Genomic DNA, 17,098 nt, shown 5'->3' with positions numbered 1-17,098 from the left:
GTCGCTCGGCGAGGATCGATCGATCGATCCTCCGCGCATCTCCGTCAACATTACCGTCAGCGTTCAACTCTCTTCGTACTTCTCCGATATAGATTCTCACACGACTGCACAGCGATGTTGTCGATGATACTCATCGATTACGATTACATTCGACGCACAAAATGTCTATTGCAGCTTCGGAAATCGAAATCCACCCGTTTCCGCCGCGATCGAGCGATTAAAAAAATCCGCACATATATTTATTAGAATCTACATAAGATATAAAATTATAAATAAAATTCCATCCTGAAATTTCACGCAAACTGTGTTGAGAAAGATACAAAGCTTTTGTGACTATTATTGTTTCGATTTCATATTATTGTCATATTATTCGATTTCGTATTATTTATTTCTGATATATCTACATCTCAAGTATTCTATTTCCGTTCAAGAGAGAGAGAGAGAGAGAGAGAGAGAGAGAGAGAGAGAGAGAGAGAGAGAGAGAGAGAGAGAGAGAGAGAGAGAGAGAGAGTTAATTATGTTCGATTTGAAATCGTCGTGATTTCCCTGTGATCGCCGATATCGATTCCTATTCTTGCTATTCGAGAGCCGACGAAATTAATTACGCTCTTGCGATCTGCGCCGCAAGTTTCGAAAGGAAGTCTCGACCAGGTCGAGGAGATGCAGCTTCCATTTCTTGCTGACGCATCGCGGCATGTGTATGGGTGCGGTGTCGAGTGTATACCCAGCAGCATCGCCTCTCGCAGCAGCGTATGGTCTCTCCTCCTTTGGTACATCGAGAAACAGGGGCCCGGGGAAAGGAGAGAAATCAGGACCAGCGGTCTAATAAAAAGATATAGGAACGATAATGCAGTCTCCAGAAGGTCCTTTGGAGGCACAATGGGGTGTATCATGGCTGGGATGACACGGCCGTTTCTGTCAATGGCTACCCACAGGCGTCGCATTGTGCCTTAAGGTCTCTATATCCCCCCGTCCGTTCCCCCCGAGAACTCGCGAGCGAGTCGCGCGTCATCCTGCGAAACTCCTCCCCGGGCGGTAAGAGTTGCTGGAGGTGCCATCGAATTATTCTCTTCCGGCTGGCGGTCGATCTCCAATAAATCGTCATCGTCGCTGATCATTCACTTCATAAATTCTGTACTACTAATCGTTTCGTTCGTATCGCGAAAACGCGTAACTCCAATAAATATTGTCGATGAGATTTCTCAAATATTGATTATTAATTGTTAATTGAGTGGCGTAAAAAACATAACTGTACAGAAAAGTCCTTGATATCGATATAATTAATAATCACTGAATATTTGAAAGTAAAAAATTTTATACGATATAACATATGTATACAAGATTTCCTTTTTATCGTTTAAAAAATGTATACAGAGGATTTTTGAGGAACAAAAGTCATTGATCCGAAAATTTCTTGATTTTTCCCTCAGGACAGTGACACGAAGACAAAAAGATAAAGAAAGATCGTAGTACGCGAAGTGATTCGATCTTCCCTAGGACTCCCTAGGGATTTCTGGAGTATTCGGTGACAGCCAAACAAAAGGCTATCGAGGGCCTCTTGCGGGCGTTACAGTGTTTTCCAAAAATTCATAACGACATGCTCCGATTATCCAGAGCACATGGGGGGTCTTTCACGTAGTCTTGATCGCGCTACGCTATTTGCCCTCGTATACAAGCGATTTTCCGCAAGAATACAATATTCGGCTAATTCTTTTGTACGTTTCGCTAGCTCGTTACTCGCGCGAGAGAATCTCAAAGGAGATATCAGAACGTGCCTTGTAATTCGGAAATTTACTTTTACAGATTACCTCCGGATTTTGAACATACCTTTACATAATTCGTTTGCCGAATTCTGGAAACTGATTGACCAGAATGGAAAGTAAACGGATGCTCATCGAAATATATACGGCTTTATTACAATATAAAGGAAATTATGTGTAAGAATAATTACTGACATCCCTATTAAATTTTTTAATACTCTGTTTTTATTCTATACATGCCAAATTTACAATACGGCAATTAGTCTTCTCACTTTTTAATTTCGACCGAATATGAAGTGAAAATTAAACGTGTCAATCAATTCGATAAATCCTTTGAGAGAGGCTTGAGGTAAACTTCATTTATTTTTACACGCATGAGAACAGCTCACGTCCACTTTTCTGGACGGCGGTCCAATAAGAGGCTGGGAGAAGCTCACGGGACGTAGATGAAACTTATTGCGGGAAACAGCCGCGGGCCGAACGACTGTTTTTCCCATGAGCGGGTCCAATCTACGCGAGACCAAATTGAAACGATAAGGCGGATATAGCGCGTCGGCACGCGATCGCGCAGGCGTACGAAATTGATACGAGCGAATAATAACTTTATCTCGTCGACGCTCGTCGATGCCGCGCCCGCCTTTGAATGGACCGATCAATTCGCCTCTAACGTCTTTTTAACCCAATTAATTAGCTGGACCGCGGCGGGCGGGGCGGGACGCCGGCTAATGCGAAATACTTGTAGTTGACCGGCAGTGACGTCATCGGCACGTCATCCGCGCCTCTCGTCCTTCCCCGGGCGTGATCACACGCCGCTCCTCTCGCTTCCGCCGCTATAATAGATATTAATTGCCGCACGCGCGCCCCGGCGATGCGCTGCCTCGATCGATGCGCGGCTCTTATCGTTTTTTGCGGCATGGGGCCTGACAATTGACGGGAGAACGAGTCTCGTTACGGCTGCAATAATGGGATCTTACGGGCGACTTCTTTGCCGTCGAGCCTGAAAGGCAACTGCAAAATTGTATTTATTTATCGTAACACCTAGCAGCTTAAAGACATCCATGACTATTCATTTCACGCGGTTCTCACTCGCACAGTTTACTTCTCCGACCGAGTACAAGTCCGACGCTTCTTCGACGTGCCGCTGTCAAAGCCTCGATAAGCGATCACAAAGGAAATTATATCAAATTAACTCTCTCGATTCTCGCGCCCCGTTATACGATCCTGAATGTTTCGAGAGGGATAAATATCAATGGCGAATAGCAAATACGAGATCGACAAGGTCGAGCATACCTGCCGAGGCATCCGAGTCAACCCGATTTATCTTTCTACAAGGGATTGGCTTCTGTTTTTGCTTGCGTTGTTCTGGAACATCGGCGAGAGAGAATCCGTTTAGCGTTCGCCCGGATAAACATGCGCGATCGGACCGAATTCTCATCGGGATCCGTGGATCCGGAAGAATCGGCCACGGGGACACAACGAGCCTGATTTCCAAACAATTTCATGCGGTCAAGAACTCGCACGCTGCTCTGACCGGGACGGAGTTAAACCTATTATTGTCGTAGGCCCGTCCCCCGTAGTGAAAATGTCAAACGACCATCTCGCATGGTTGATTCGTCATCGGGGGAGGCGGGAGAGCCCGATGGCGGTCACATCAAAGCTAAGACCTTCGTGGTCCTTCTCGCGACGTAGGACTCGCACGACAGGACACGTCTGTCGCGTTTGTCAGACAACCTTGTCCTGTACCTATTTCTTTTTCTTCCTTTTTTTTTTTATCTTCATGTATATCTGCCCGGTCTCCTCGTCACTTATGTGCGTCGTGTGGTCGACATGTTCGTGTCGTTCAAACGGAGCTCGGTCCGAGTCAAGTCGTCCGCACGTTGATCGGTTCGCTTTTTGGAAAACAAGCGTGTCCGTGATACAAGTTCGTGGTTTTTAATCCAACGCATCACACGGGATTCTCCCGAGGACGAGGAGCAGGAAGAAGAAGTGAATGGCAAACCCGCGAAACAAAAAGACCGGCCGGCCGAGCGATCGCGAGGCAAACGACGAAAGAGCAAAACGAAGAATGAGATGAAAACGGAAGCCTCCGGAAGAGCAAAAATCGTCGATATGTGATGAATCGATAAATTCCGTACCTGTCTGCATATGAACACTTGTTGAACTGCACATTACACGTGCGTGCGTCTATATTCGACGAATTATCAGAGATAATGCATTTTAAAAAACACGCACTAAATTTTTACTTCTTACTTTTAAAAATTCATTATACAATTTTACGTATATATGTATAAATTATTATATTACTATATATATAAATACATGTAAGTAAATTAAAATTAAAAAAAATGTTAATGACTCTATTATTACTATGGTCTTTAAAAAAGATCAATATGCCAGGTAGATAAGGACCTTTTAAAATATAACAAAATACATCGGTTGATTTGTCCGCCACAGTCTGAAAAGGATTGCATTCGTAACACACGAAACGCAAGTGGTACCCGTCCGCGACCACAAAAAGATGCCATTTGCAGAACTCGCTGAAAGAGCGCGGCCCGGTGCGATAAAAAAGAGGAGACGACTTCTTCCAGGAGAAGAACGATTTCGAGGCGAATGGAGCCCGTAGAGCTGAAAGAACGAAAAAGCCATCGACAGGCGGCAAAATCGATAGGAGCCAAGCATCAATCGTTGACTCATCCCATTTGGATCACAAAAGTACGTCGAATTGGGTCGCCCTGGGTCGCTCGTAGGATCCGAGTGTAAGGCCCCTCATCTCATCGAGCGAACAATTATTTTGCGGGTCCCTCTCTCTACCTTTCTCTGTCTCGCTTATCTACTATCCGGCCCCTCCAGTTCGAGACAGAATATATATCCCGCAGCGCGACGTCCACCGACGCGCGGCAAGACAAATGGCCTCGTGACGGCGGCTACATTACGTTTCAAAACTGGCCTAATCGTCGGCTTTCCGGCGATGAGAAAGAGGGCCCGATATATAGAGCCGCGGGGCCATATACCTGCATTGGCAGACGCGGCGAGGCGAGGCGAGGCGAGACGAGGCGCGGCGCGGCGTGGCGTGGCGTGGCGCGGCGCGGCGCAGCGCGATGCATTGTCTTTCCCGCGCTCTGCCGCAACGTCCTCTCTTTTTAAAGATTCATCGTCGGCACGCTTTCCAAACCGCAGAGCGATTTTCGAGCGTGGATTTTCTCATTTGTAAACGAGCGCTGCTTTCTTACGATGGGGAGGAAAACGAAGAAAGAGAGAAAGAGAGGGAAACTGGTGACGGTTAATCGATGAATTTTCGAACCTGATATTTGAGATCAATGTTTCTGTCCAAATCTCCTTAGTGTTATATCATTTATATCGCTATTAATACTGGTATAATGTCTTCAATTAATCGTTCTCTTTTAGTTTATATATTTACGAGAGAACGGCGCGAGAACAATGGCGCTCGGACAAAGTATCGTACCGATTTATTTCTCTATTCCGACGATGCTTCGTGCTTAATCCAGCTGTAAAATTAATGATCAGCTCGTGTCGAAGCTGCGACCGCCTTGCGCAACGAGCCAGGCGTGATTCGCGAAGAGATAATCGTACACCTGACGTCAAGCCGAGTCGAGCATGGCGCGCGGTAAGCTGTGCAGTTCTCCATTTTGGAGCCATAAAAATATAGAACGCTAATTATTACAATCGCATATGTAACATATGGGGAGAAATACTAGTATTTGTAATATAACAAGCGATGTGAACGGAGCCTTAAAGACCAAACGCGTAATTGAAACGCGTTTATTCCATGGGAAAAGTCTACGATGATATCTGAAACTTCAAAAGAAAAACAAATCATTTTGCACGCACACACGCGTTCTTGCGTTATATATCCATTAAAGAATTAATCCCTTCGTAGGGCAGCGTGCCAACGCGCAAAAATAACCCTTGATTTCGCGAGCAACCAACCCGTCCTTCCCTCGCTGAAACGAAAGCCGGCAGTGGCGGCTTTCCCTGCCGCTTTTTTCGGCGAATTTTCCGCGAACTACCAGAATGATCGTCCTCGGGAGTAACCGGAAATCGTCCTGTTATCCGTCGAATGTTGTGCAAAAATACGGAGGCGCGAAAAACCGATTGTAATCGCGCTGGGTCTACAGGGACCCCGCGAATTCGTTGCACCAACAATATGCGCTTGAAAAAAAAAAAAAAAACAGCCACGCGAAAATCCTATGGGTATAGGAATGTTTGATCGAATTATCGATGTTACAGACGGTATGCAAAAAGAGAGACATTAAATCCGTTATTTCAACAGAGCATTCAATAGCGAACATGTCTTCAGTCACAGATTCTTCGATTTTTTCTTTTACGATTTTTTATTTTTAATTCTTTTATGAAACATTATTCATTATAAATTTACAATACAATGATCATAAAAAATTTTATGTTTATTAAAATGGAAGATATTTCTATTCGTTGAAAAGCAATATCTCTCTCACCTAAATATTATTTGAAATTATTTGAAAAAAGTTAATAAAATTACACATACGAGATTAATATATTCCGCTTCGTCTTAAAAAACAAGTTATTTCCAAATAAGTCTTTAACTGTTTAATGTAATATTTTTAACAATTTTTATTATTCAATTATATATATATATCTCTTCCTATATCAAAATTTCTTATATCAGAAAGGTCAATATCTTCAAGCGAGATATCTTTCTAAGACCAGATGATCAGGTCCAATGAAACATTTTCTAGGGTCACAACCCTCGCTCGTAGGGCGTGACGCATTTTCAGTAAGAGTCGGAGTCGCATTGTCTGCGCTATTCAATACCCAGGCGAAAATGCGTCGTCTCCTTCGAGGGAATACCACAAGGATAAACGAAGAGAAGATTTGCGTGATGTATCACTACAGCGTAGCTAAACGAATGGGACCTGTCGCAGGCTCACCCACTGTGTGTGAAAAGAGGAACGAAACAGGTGAACCATGCAAATTTCAGGCTGGTCATCGGCGCTTGCATTGTCGAAATAAAAGGCTGAAGAGGCGCTAACGAAATTCCTGCTGAGGTCATTGAACGCAGGCTTCAAGATGTTTTTGTCCCGAACGCATCGGTCGGGGATGCTTTGGAACGAAGAAAAATCTGTCTGAATTGTCATCAAAAAATCGTTTTCTATTTTATCAAATGATATTGTGAGATTATTTAGAAGCATAAAAATCGTAGAGAAGGCACGGAGAAACAGTATCGCCCAGGCAAATATAATTTTCGTTAAATGTATCTGATATTGATAACGCATGCATCCATCATCGGAACGATTCAACTTATGCATGCCGAATAATAGAGTTCAGTAAAAAGGCGATTACGCGTTCATAAAAAGCGTGAAAAAAAAAAAGACTAACGACGTCCGAAAAAGCCCGTCGAGTGCCCCATGCGGAGAACACGACCGCTCCGTGTTCGGTAACAAATGATAGTTTTCATAATTAGCGGCTCCTTTTTTTTCGTTTCCGAGAGAGACCGCCTCACCGCAACACAACCGGATAATATCAAGAGGTGCAGCAGGTGCGGCAACGCGCGATAACTCCGAAGCGTGAATTCTTCCAAAATACCATCTCGGCAGAGTCAATACTGAAACATCCGAGTGATTGATTCAGCCGTTAGATTTATCAATCATCTACTTTTCTTACTTTCAGTGAAAGTACATTACCTACCTCGAGCTATACAGTCGAAGTTCAGTCAGCGCAGGTGGTACATTTGCGTAATATGGAATATACATTTTACGTTTTTCTGCAATCCGAAGAAAGCAAGCTTACGAGTTAGGGGAAGAGGTAAAAGAGCATCATCGTGGCAAGATTGGCAGGAAACACGCAACACAGGTTTACACGGTCAAAATACAAAGTGGAAAAGATAACAACGTTCTCTTCACGGACACCTGGTAGATCTTTATCCGTCTCGGAAAGAGGAAGGGGGAAGAGGGACACAACGGTCACTTGTCGTGCCCGGTGTCTTTTACACGTTCGTGCGAGCGATTGCGACAGGGCGGTGGTCGCCTATCTACCACGACGGTTTCTTCGTGGAGGTCTCGTCGGCGCACCGGTATTGGTTAGCCGTTTCTGCAAAACGGCGATCGGGTAGAACGATCGATCCCCGGTGCGCGAGGATCGTGTCAGGGCTGACTATGAGCCAACTTTTACGTAATAACCGACGTCTTGTTCCAGCGAACTGTTACGAAATGGCGTCCGCGCGGCAGAAGACATAAAGTCTCACGCGAGGACGAAAAGGCAATTTGTCGAGACCATCGATGCGTAAGCGAAACCCGATATTCCATTACGCCTTCAGTAGGTCAGTCGTCGAATAATGGCGGACTGTTAAGAAAATTCAATTTTGAATAAACGTATCAGTAGAGTCTTCCTCTAAAATACGTTTTTTTTTTTTTTTTTTCATAGATATAAAGATGAAACAAGAGAGCGTTTTCCGAATCGATACGTTACATCTATTTTTTACTCTTCTTCTTTTCTTTGCCCGGCATTTGCGAGTTCTCGGAGAAACGTAGATAAGAATAGAGGAAAGCTAACTAAAGACGAAGGAGTTTGACGTAGCCGAAGAAAGTCCGCGGTGCGGAGATTACGCAAACTCCATCCGTGTAATTTCTCTAACAACGTAATAAGTGACTTCTTGCTTACTTTGCACGGACGGTATAATCTTTGGCCGCCCGCCGCCAAAGGACGAACGGCGTTGGATTGAAAGTGTCATTATAAACGCGGCCATAAATCACAATAGAGCGTTGACGCGGACTCAACCGCGAGCCTCTAGTCTGAAATGCGATGTCGCTTCTGGCAAATCGCTTGTTTTTCTTAAATTTTAAGCTTTTGAACAAAAAGTTATTCATTTCCTCACACATTCCAAAACGTTAATGAAATATTTTAACACAATATTTCTCAAATTAATATTAAACTTCTTAATGTACTGAATTAAAAATTCCTAATCGTCCGAAAAATTGCTTTCTGTCTCACTTCCAAGAAATTAAATAAAATAAATACATGGAACGATAACGATAGAAGATGCAGTTGGAAGAAGGAGGCATCGAAAATTATTCGATATTCGCGACGACGACAGCTCACGATGGGATCGGCATCGCAAATGCTGGCGACGCCGTTTGTACAACACTGTAAACAAGCGTTCGACAAGGTTACAGGGCGCGAGTAAATGGTATGTAAACCGTGTGCCGACTTCACCCTTGGCCTCTACCATTCCACCCAAGTATTCCTCTCCCTTCTTCTTCTTCTCTCTCTCTCTCTCTCTCGCGTGCGCGCGCGTTCTCACTCTCTTCGCATTCTGCAAACTCCATTAAAACATTATCCACGTGCCGATGCGCTCGGAAAATCAGACGCGACTATCCAGCTTCCGCGGCGTATTGATATTACGTCCCACCATGGACGTCCTCGTGCAGTTATACATACACACACACACACACACACACACACACACACACACACACACACACACACACACACACACACACACACACACACACACACACACACACACACATATATATATATGTATGCATACGTATACACATTTACGAACTCAAATCTCCATTCTGTGTGGCCGGGATCGACCGATCGTCAGGCTTTCGGTTTTCGAAAAGGGTCGAAAGCCGCCCCCCGTAAACATCACGGGATGTACATCCGTTAAAAAAAAAATTGTCGATAGACTCGTGGCAGTGTGAGCTTTCCGTTTGCGAAAATGTCGAAGGGCACTCGCCAGAGGCATCGGTTTCTCGAGTAGTTGGGGAAATGCCGAGGGTATTCATATCGGCGATGTAATCGTGTTTGTCTGGGAAGAGATTTTACTCAAGAGCGAGCGTATCTCAACGATCACGATATTGGTATCCATCGTGCGGAAACAGCAATCCTGTCGTTAGAGGGAATTGATTTGGTTGCATTATTCGACTCCTTGACAGAACGGATTGGCGTTTTAAAAAAACGATTTAAAAAAAAAAAGAAAAACAACTTTCGAAATTATCTGAGACTCAAAGCAGCATGGAAAAATAGAAATGTAATGTACGGGATTTAAAAAAAAAAAACGAGGAACGGAGTAAATAACGGCGGATAATTCGTCGGCTTCGTCCATCGTGTCGCTTCGGGGAATAGGATTAGACTGCCCTGGGCGATTTTTCTTGATTCGCGCATTTTCCCCGCTGTTATTTGGACTGGAATCGGAAGAACGAAGGACATGTACTCGTTCCACGTCATACAGAAATTAATTTGAAAAACGTCATAAATGTAAAATTATATCTTTCGAATTTTAGAAAAACAAAAGAATGTGAAATCTAAAATTAAGACATTTTCATAATTGAATAGTGTAATTATGCTATAACTACCGTAATCTTTTATTCCTTTTGGAAAAAAGTATTTCTCAAAAAATTACATATTTTCTCATACCTTCTAATAAATTAAAATACATAATACGTAGGACGCGTATAGTGCGATGTGACACACGATGATCGTGAAGATGCAAATTTTTCGGACCCGTTTAATTTAACCGCGAACAAAAGCGAACGGCGATCCGTTTAATTTTCATTTATATCACGCAAATCAAGCGCACGCGGGGACGTTGTTCGGTATCGGATTACCGTCCCCTCGATACGTGGACGTACTCGCGGAAAAATTCGTTGACACACACGTACACACACACACACACACACACACACACACACACACACACACACACACACACACACACACACACACACACACACACACACACACACACACACACACGAGAGCTGTACGCGCGCATACAGAGCCGTGAATCCGGCCGCGAATCCGGCTTCGACCGCGTGCACCGGTATTACGCAAAAAACAACGCACGCCTGTCAGGGGAAATAAAACAAGGATCGGGTAAATAGCGACAGTCCGTAGATAATTCTGTTTTGTTTATCACTGCCGCGGGAAATGCGATTTCGTACGCCACCGACTGACGCGATTTGTTTTTATATTCAACGTATCCCGCCCGCGCTTCTCCGCGTGGTTATGTATGTGTAATTCAGCGGCACCCACCGACGCTCCCGCGGTATCTTGTGCGTGCAAAATACGGATTATCGATTACACCATTGAAATGCGGACGCGCCTCTCTAATTAATGATTTTATTTAAAGCCGAACGCGAAACCGACATCGATATCGACGATCGTCGGTGACTTTCGGTCATACGCCCGGGACCAACCGAAAAGATCGCTATTCCGGTTCTTATCTTTATCTAGTCGCGATTTTTAACTTTCACATGACGATGCGGCTCGTTTACCGGTCGCGGTTAGCCACGGCCGACGTTCAGGTGGCAAGATCGTCATCGCCGTTTAATTAAATCGAAAAACCGGATAGTCATTAATGACAAGTGGCGCCCAATCGCGATGACTCCTCGATTTTTATTGATCCCACGCTGAGCCCAGCCGCGAGGGTCGGGACCGCTCGCGGGGGGCCCCCCCGATATGGCACCTATAATGACAATCACGCTGGCCTCATCGTCGCCGCATGGAACATACCGCTCCTTCAATCTTATCGATCGCACAGAAATCACGTAATGGATCCCTGTGACGACTTTCCCATCGACACGCAATGATTATATATCAGTCCCTTCGAAATTGTTTGAAGAAAAAAAATAGTTTTCGAGTCATTATTAATTCTCAATCAATCTGAAATGTTCATATCCTCTACTTGAAACTTCGAATAAAAATAAAGCCTTTAGTAAAACAAATTAATCTTGTCCATCTTGTTCGTTAAGAAAAATAACAGTTCTTATCGCAAAGTTTTCTTTCTTTCTTTTATTTTACAATTTTTCATCTGATTTCATGTGCAAATTTTAGCTTCGCAAAATTTTTTATTTCAAATATAATAATTTAATGAAAATGAGTAAATTGTAAAAAAATCTATATTTTGTGGAAGAAATCCGGAGATTAATTTCGTAATTAAATCTCCGGAATTTTTTTATATGGAATTTTTATTGAATTTCCAGTAACTAATAATCTAATTCTTAATCTTTGTTAAAAAAAAAAAATCAACTCTTAAGTCGCAAACCGAAGTATAAACAAACTTGATGTCTGCAAACTGATATATTAAGATTCTGATGAAGGACGGACGAGCGCAATATCCCGCTTAAAAAAGTAACCGCGTTACTCCAATCTCTTATCATTGGCTCTCGCGTTTGTAGCGGCGCGTACCAATCGCATCAGCGATGGACACTTTCGATCATGCCGTCCGACAAGTGCAGAGCTCTCAGATTGATGAAGGAAAGCGGGGCGAGACGGCGGAGATAGGAGAGAAGCATTAGCGCGCGTGCAACACGCGTTCGATTAGCGTTTTCGTCATATGCGAAACACCGCCGCGGCCACGATAGGATCTACGAGTCCGCGCCAGTCCGCCTGGACTGTAAAGAGATCCATAAACTTTCGTGTCCCGAGATAGTAATCGTCAGGTGCGAAAAGCGTGACGGTTCTAGAGGGAAAGCGTCCGCTGGTCCCCGCTGGTGTTGCGGATGGGTGTTCCCCACGACGACAACGATGAGCGTGCGCACGCAGCCTGCGTCGTTACGTTCGACACCAGAAAAGCGTCGACGTTCTTATATTTCTCTTTTTTTTTTTCTTGCGCGCGTCATGCGCACGATTCCTAACCGCGATTGCCGTAACGCGATTGCCGGAGCGCGCGAGGCGCTTACCATCAGGCGACGAGCGGCCGATGATCCGCTTTTGCCTCATTAGGGAACGTTGCACCCAAGGTAACAATAAATCTCCAACGATGCTTATATCGATTTCACGACGATACGATACGTCGATTTGTCATACGTTTATCCGGCGTCTATTATACGCGATTTATCACTCGCCCGATCTCACGCGCCACGTTGATAGACTACGATTATTAATTTCGTGACAGGGCAAAGAGGGGGGGGGAGGGGTAGGGAGCATAAAGTTAATACAAAATGCATTCATGCTCGCACGCGCTTACTTTCGATAATGCCGCGGTGAAGAATCGTGATTCAAAGCAGAGTTGGACTACCGATAAATAACCGTATCGTAAATATAATGGTTCTGTTGGAACAAACGGCACGGCTCTTGGTGATTCTCGCGTGAATTTCTGCGTGTCTTTTCTTCCTTTCTTTTTCCGGTATTATGCGATATTACGTCAAATCGGGATATTCTTTAATTAGAGCTTCCTTTATCTCGCACGAAGCGTATTATCGAACATATTGAAGTCATTCCTGAATGAGGAACTTGCGAGTCTATAGTTACATGAACGCATATTCGTGGAATAGTTAATTAAGCGTTACACGGTTCGTCTACTTTAATTACTGCTTTAAAAATGAAAATTTCAAAATATCTATAACAGTGATAATAATGTAACTATATAACTTTTTCTTTCTTTCTTTTATTTCACAATTTTTCATCTGATTTCATGTGCAAATTTTAGCTTCGCAAAATTTTTATTTCTATCAAATTTTTATTTTTATTTTTATCAAATATAATAATTTGATGAAAATGAGTAAATTGTAAAAAATCTATATTTTGTGGAAGAAATCAGATTAATTTCGTAATTAAATCTCTGGAATTTTTTTTAGTTTTAATAAATATTTTTTTATTCGACCATAAATGAACGTGTATTAAAGCATTACGCTGTATGTTCGTTTACGATTACGTACTGAGAGTTCATTTATACAACGCACCTTGCATTGGACTGCTTATGACCGTCCACCACCTTCGCAACGCCAACTTTCTCCTCGAATATCAAAGTGCAACTCAAATCGGATTATCCGCACAACTGCACTACAAAGTAGCCTATATTAAGTTCTGAATAGTATCATATAATCGCATACATCAAGTGCGTCTTACTTTAATCTTAGTTATAATATGAAAATAAATTGAGTTTCGTGGGTGATTGTACAAGTCTTAAGCAATGGCAAAATGATGTGTGTGTGTGTGTGTGTGTGTGTGTGTGTGTGTGTGTGTGTACAAACGTATGTATAATTTTTATTACTCCAATTTGGTGACGAGAGAAAAGCATATAGCATAGTTCTTTTATCAAGTTTGAAGAATTTTAGATCGAATAATTTTAGATCTAGAGCGCGCTAAAAAAATCGAACGATCGAAATCACATCGCGAAGATACCTGCGAATATTGTTTTCTTCTTGCTGCGCCACGCCACATCGCGCCGCGCCGCGCCGGTAGCGTGCGATGGTCTTCGTACAAGTCGAGACGGTACGACGACGGCGGCAGCAGCAGGTTGATGGATGCCAGAGTCTCATGAGAAAATCTGGATGGAGGGGATATGCCGCGCGTCTCATCGCGGTCGTCCTCAGCGTATAGTGGTGGCACGACACTAGTGGTGGTATCGGACTGACAACGACGACACTGGTGTGGTAGTAGTAAACGATAGTGGTAGTAGCAATGGTAGTGGTAGAAATGACGCTGGCGGTGCTAGTAGTAGGATCGACCGGGAGTGGGGGACGGTAGGTCCGGTCGCGAGAACGGATGGGGGTAAGTAAGTACCCTCGGTGCCACAGCGACCCTAAGCTGCCTCTACGATATCGGAGACAGAAACCGGAGAGAGAAAGACAGAGAGAGGCGATGGGGGATGAGGGGAGGACACCCGAGTCCGCTCGAGGGGACGACCGGGTGACGGAGAGAAAGATAGAAAGAGAGGGAGAGAACTCGAACGATAGACTGCGAGAAAGGGAGACACAAAACGCGAACGGAGAAAGACGAGAGCATGTGCGGGGGTGGGAGTACCCGGAGCTTGGGACACGGGTGGGGCACGCGAGGGGGGCTGGATAGGGTGGGGACACGGCGGGAAAGGAAGGGACGACAGAGGACGTTTGTCCACATTCACCTACCAATACACACGCGCTCGCACGCGCGCGTGCACTACCGGCAAGAAGGTTCTTTTCTGACCTCTCTCTTCCACTTGCTCGTGTTTTAGCGCTGGCGCGACTGTCAAGCATCCACCAACAACAGCAGCAACAACAGCAGCAGCAGCAGCAGCAGCAGCAGCAGCAGCATGCTCAACAACAACAGCAGCAGCGGCTCGGTGGTGGCGGTGCCGGGAGTGAGGATGTCGTCTCCGGCCCTCGTTCTACTGGTAGGGAGGACAAAAGCGTCGTAGGGAGGGTAAAGCACCCGGCGTCGGTAACGACGACGACGACGACGGCGGCAACGACGACGTCGACGATGACGGCGGCGGCGGCGGCGGCGGTGGCGGCGGCGGCGGTGGCGGTGACGGGGACGACGACGATGACGGCACCAGCGACTGGTAGCGCAGGAAGTGGAGGAGGGGGAGGTGGCAGTGGTGGAGGTGGCGGCGGTGGTGGCGGCGGTAGTGGTGGTGGTAGTGGCAGTGACAGTGGTGGTGGCGGTATCCCCGGTGGGGATCGTAACGGCGGTGGTGGTGGAGGTGGTTGTGTCGGTGGTGGTGGCGAAGTCGCGGAGAAGGAGGAGAGGCCACCGGCTTCAGAGACTGTCGAGCCGACGGCCGCGTTTGACGTCGCATCCCTCGTACTCTACGGCTCGCGCGCACTGCCGATACGCCTTAAGATCTTGCTCGATCAGTTGTTCAACCAGTTGCCCCCCGTGCAAGTGACACGTATCCTAGCTGCCTTCGGCTGGACCCACGAGGATTACACGCGAGGATACATACTGCAGGTGAGTTGACAGTCGATGTCGAATTTACGCACGACACGCTCGCGACACCGATCCGCGAAATATTGCCCCCTTTATCGCGCAAGGTGACGTGACAATACGTTGTGAACACCGTGGTACACAATAATGTCCATGCGATCGACGACACAACAACGGCACTTGACGTACCGTACATTTGGACGCTCGCCGTTAGTAGACACGCGGTTGACGTTTCGCGCGCACGACGAGATCAGCTGCGCTCCAAAACGAGACGAACACACAACGAGAAGTCGCACGGTTTTGACTTTTGGATTACCTCCAGACGTGACGACGACCGCCAGAAGCGATCATTAGTTCGGTGACATCTTCTGCGAATAGGTGCCTCGGGCGCCTTGGCACTCGACACGTAATCCGACGAAGTCCATACCGAAGAATATTTTCGCGAACGCTGACGCGAATCGAGACCTTTTAAACCATCGTTATATCGCCGCCTTACATAATGATTTTGTGTCTTTGACGATCGTGTCTAACCAGGAATAATCCCTTACACACATACGCACCGTGATAAATCGATCTTTAAAATAATGCAAACGTCAACAAATATCAATCTCCTATCTTCGCGAATGAAAAAATAAATTTTAGTTTTATGGTGATAAAATACATTCGCGTGCTAAATTGTGATAAAAGAGAAGACGGACGATAATGACGGCGACAGTGAGAACAGAGAGTTGAACGACGGACAGTGCATACAAAAGTGTCGTACGTTAGTGTGAGTGATATCAAGCGACATCGGAGCAGCACATCGAGATATCAGTACCTGAAGTGAGATACCTGCGCATTAACATGTAAATCCCGTGGAGAGTCCCGTCGGGCACATTCGTTACGAAGAGGACGGAAAGGAGGGAAAGAAGAAAGAGAAGATCTACTCTCGTGAGGAGAATCGATCCGTCCGTCGATCGAGGCGGAATTTGGAGTAACGAGCATACTCGGAGGTTACGAGCCATAAAATGATAATTTCTCAATCGAAGATTTTTTTCGAAAAGAAGAAAACTCGAACTGGTTGTCAAATGTCAAAGTTATCGATAAAAGTGATGCTCTTCTGGTGAAAAAAACGCTGTCACTTGAACCCGAAGGCAGCAGCTGTCGCACTTTTTAACATGACGTTCTGTGATAAAACATTACACATAATTAGCGGAATATATGCGGCATATTGCTAATTATGTGGCTGGATTGAAACTGTAGCTACACTTCAGAAATTCTACAATCTTCGAGATTTCGACGTTTTTGACAGGCCAAGTGACGATTTCCTGAATGAACAATCTCCTCGTCGACGTCGCGTTAATTGTAATTGATTCCAGTCTGTACTGGTTGCTGATTTCTGCGAGGGCCATCGTAAATCATCATACTATTTTTGGATCAACTAGTGAGAAATCGGAATACATTGATGGACTGTTCCTTAATCGATAGTGTGCATCGATCAGTGAGAAAGCAGTGAAACTTCAATGTCGCTAAACGATCGATTTTGGATGATCAAAATTAAGACTGTATTAAAAATCATGAACGTTGTTAACATTGGTGCAGTTTGTTTAAAATCGAACACTTGTCACTGTGAAACAAAAGTTTATTAAAACATTTCGTGAAACCATAAAACATAAAAAAATTGTTTGTTAATAAAAAAAGTCGATTGTTTAACAATTTCA

The 17,098-nt window shown here is 44.8% G+C and overlaps 1 protein-coding gene and 1 long non-coding RNA gene across 4 annotated transcripts in view; one reads left to right on the top strand and one right to left on the bottom strand.

The window, feature by feature from the left end:
* LOC105427321 (uncharacterized) overlaps positions 1-17,098 on the top strand; it is a 345,326-nt gene that overhangs the window by 309,916 nt on the left and 18,312 nt on the right. For all 3 annotated transcript variants that reach the window (XM_089083220.1, XM_025218318.2, XM_089083221.1), the window contains one exon: positions 14,704-15,422. In XM_089083220.1, coding sequence (XP_088939346.1) covers positions 14,704-15,422 — 719 coding nt within the window. The remainder of the gene's footprint in view (positions 1-14,703; positions 15,423-17,098) is intronic.
* LOC148934942 (uncharacterized) lies at positions 12,385-14,775 on the bottom strand. Its single transcript, XR_016140860.1, has 2 exons — positions 13,893-14,775; positions 12,385-13,550 (listed from the first exon to the last, which is right to left on the bottom strand). It is a non-coding gene; the product is annotated as an uncharacterized LOC148934942 (long non-coding RNA).

The sequence above is a fragment of the Pogonomyrmex barbatus genome, unplaced genomic scaffold (genome assembly GCF_055798465.1).
Source record: "Pogonomyrmex barbatus isolate J1 unplaced genomic scaffold, ASM5579846v1 scaffold7, whole genome shotgun sequence".
In the NCBI taxonomy this organism is placed as follows: Eukaryota; Metazoa; Arthropoda; class Insecta; order Hymenoptera; family Formicidae; genus Pogonomyrmex; species Pogonomyrmex barbatus.
This window is presented reverse-complemented; position numbering and strand designations above follow the sequence as displayed.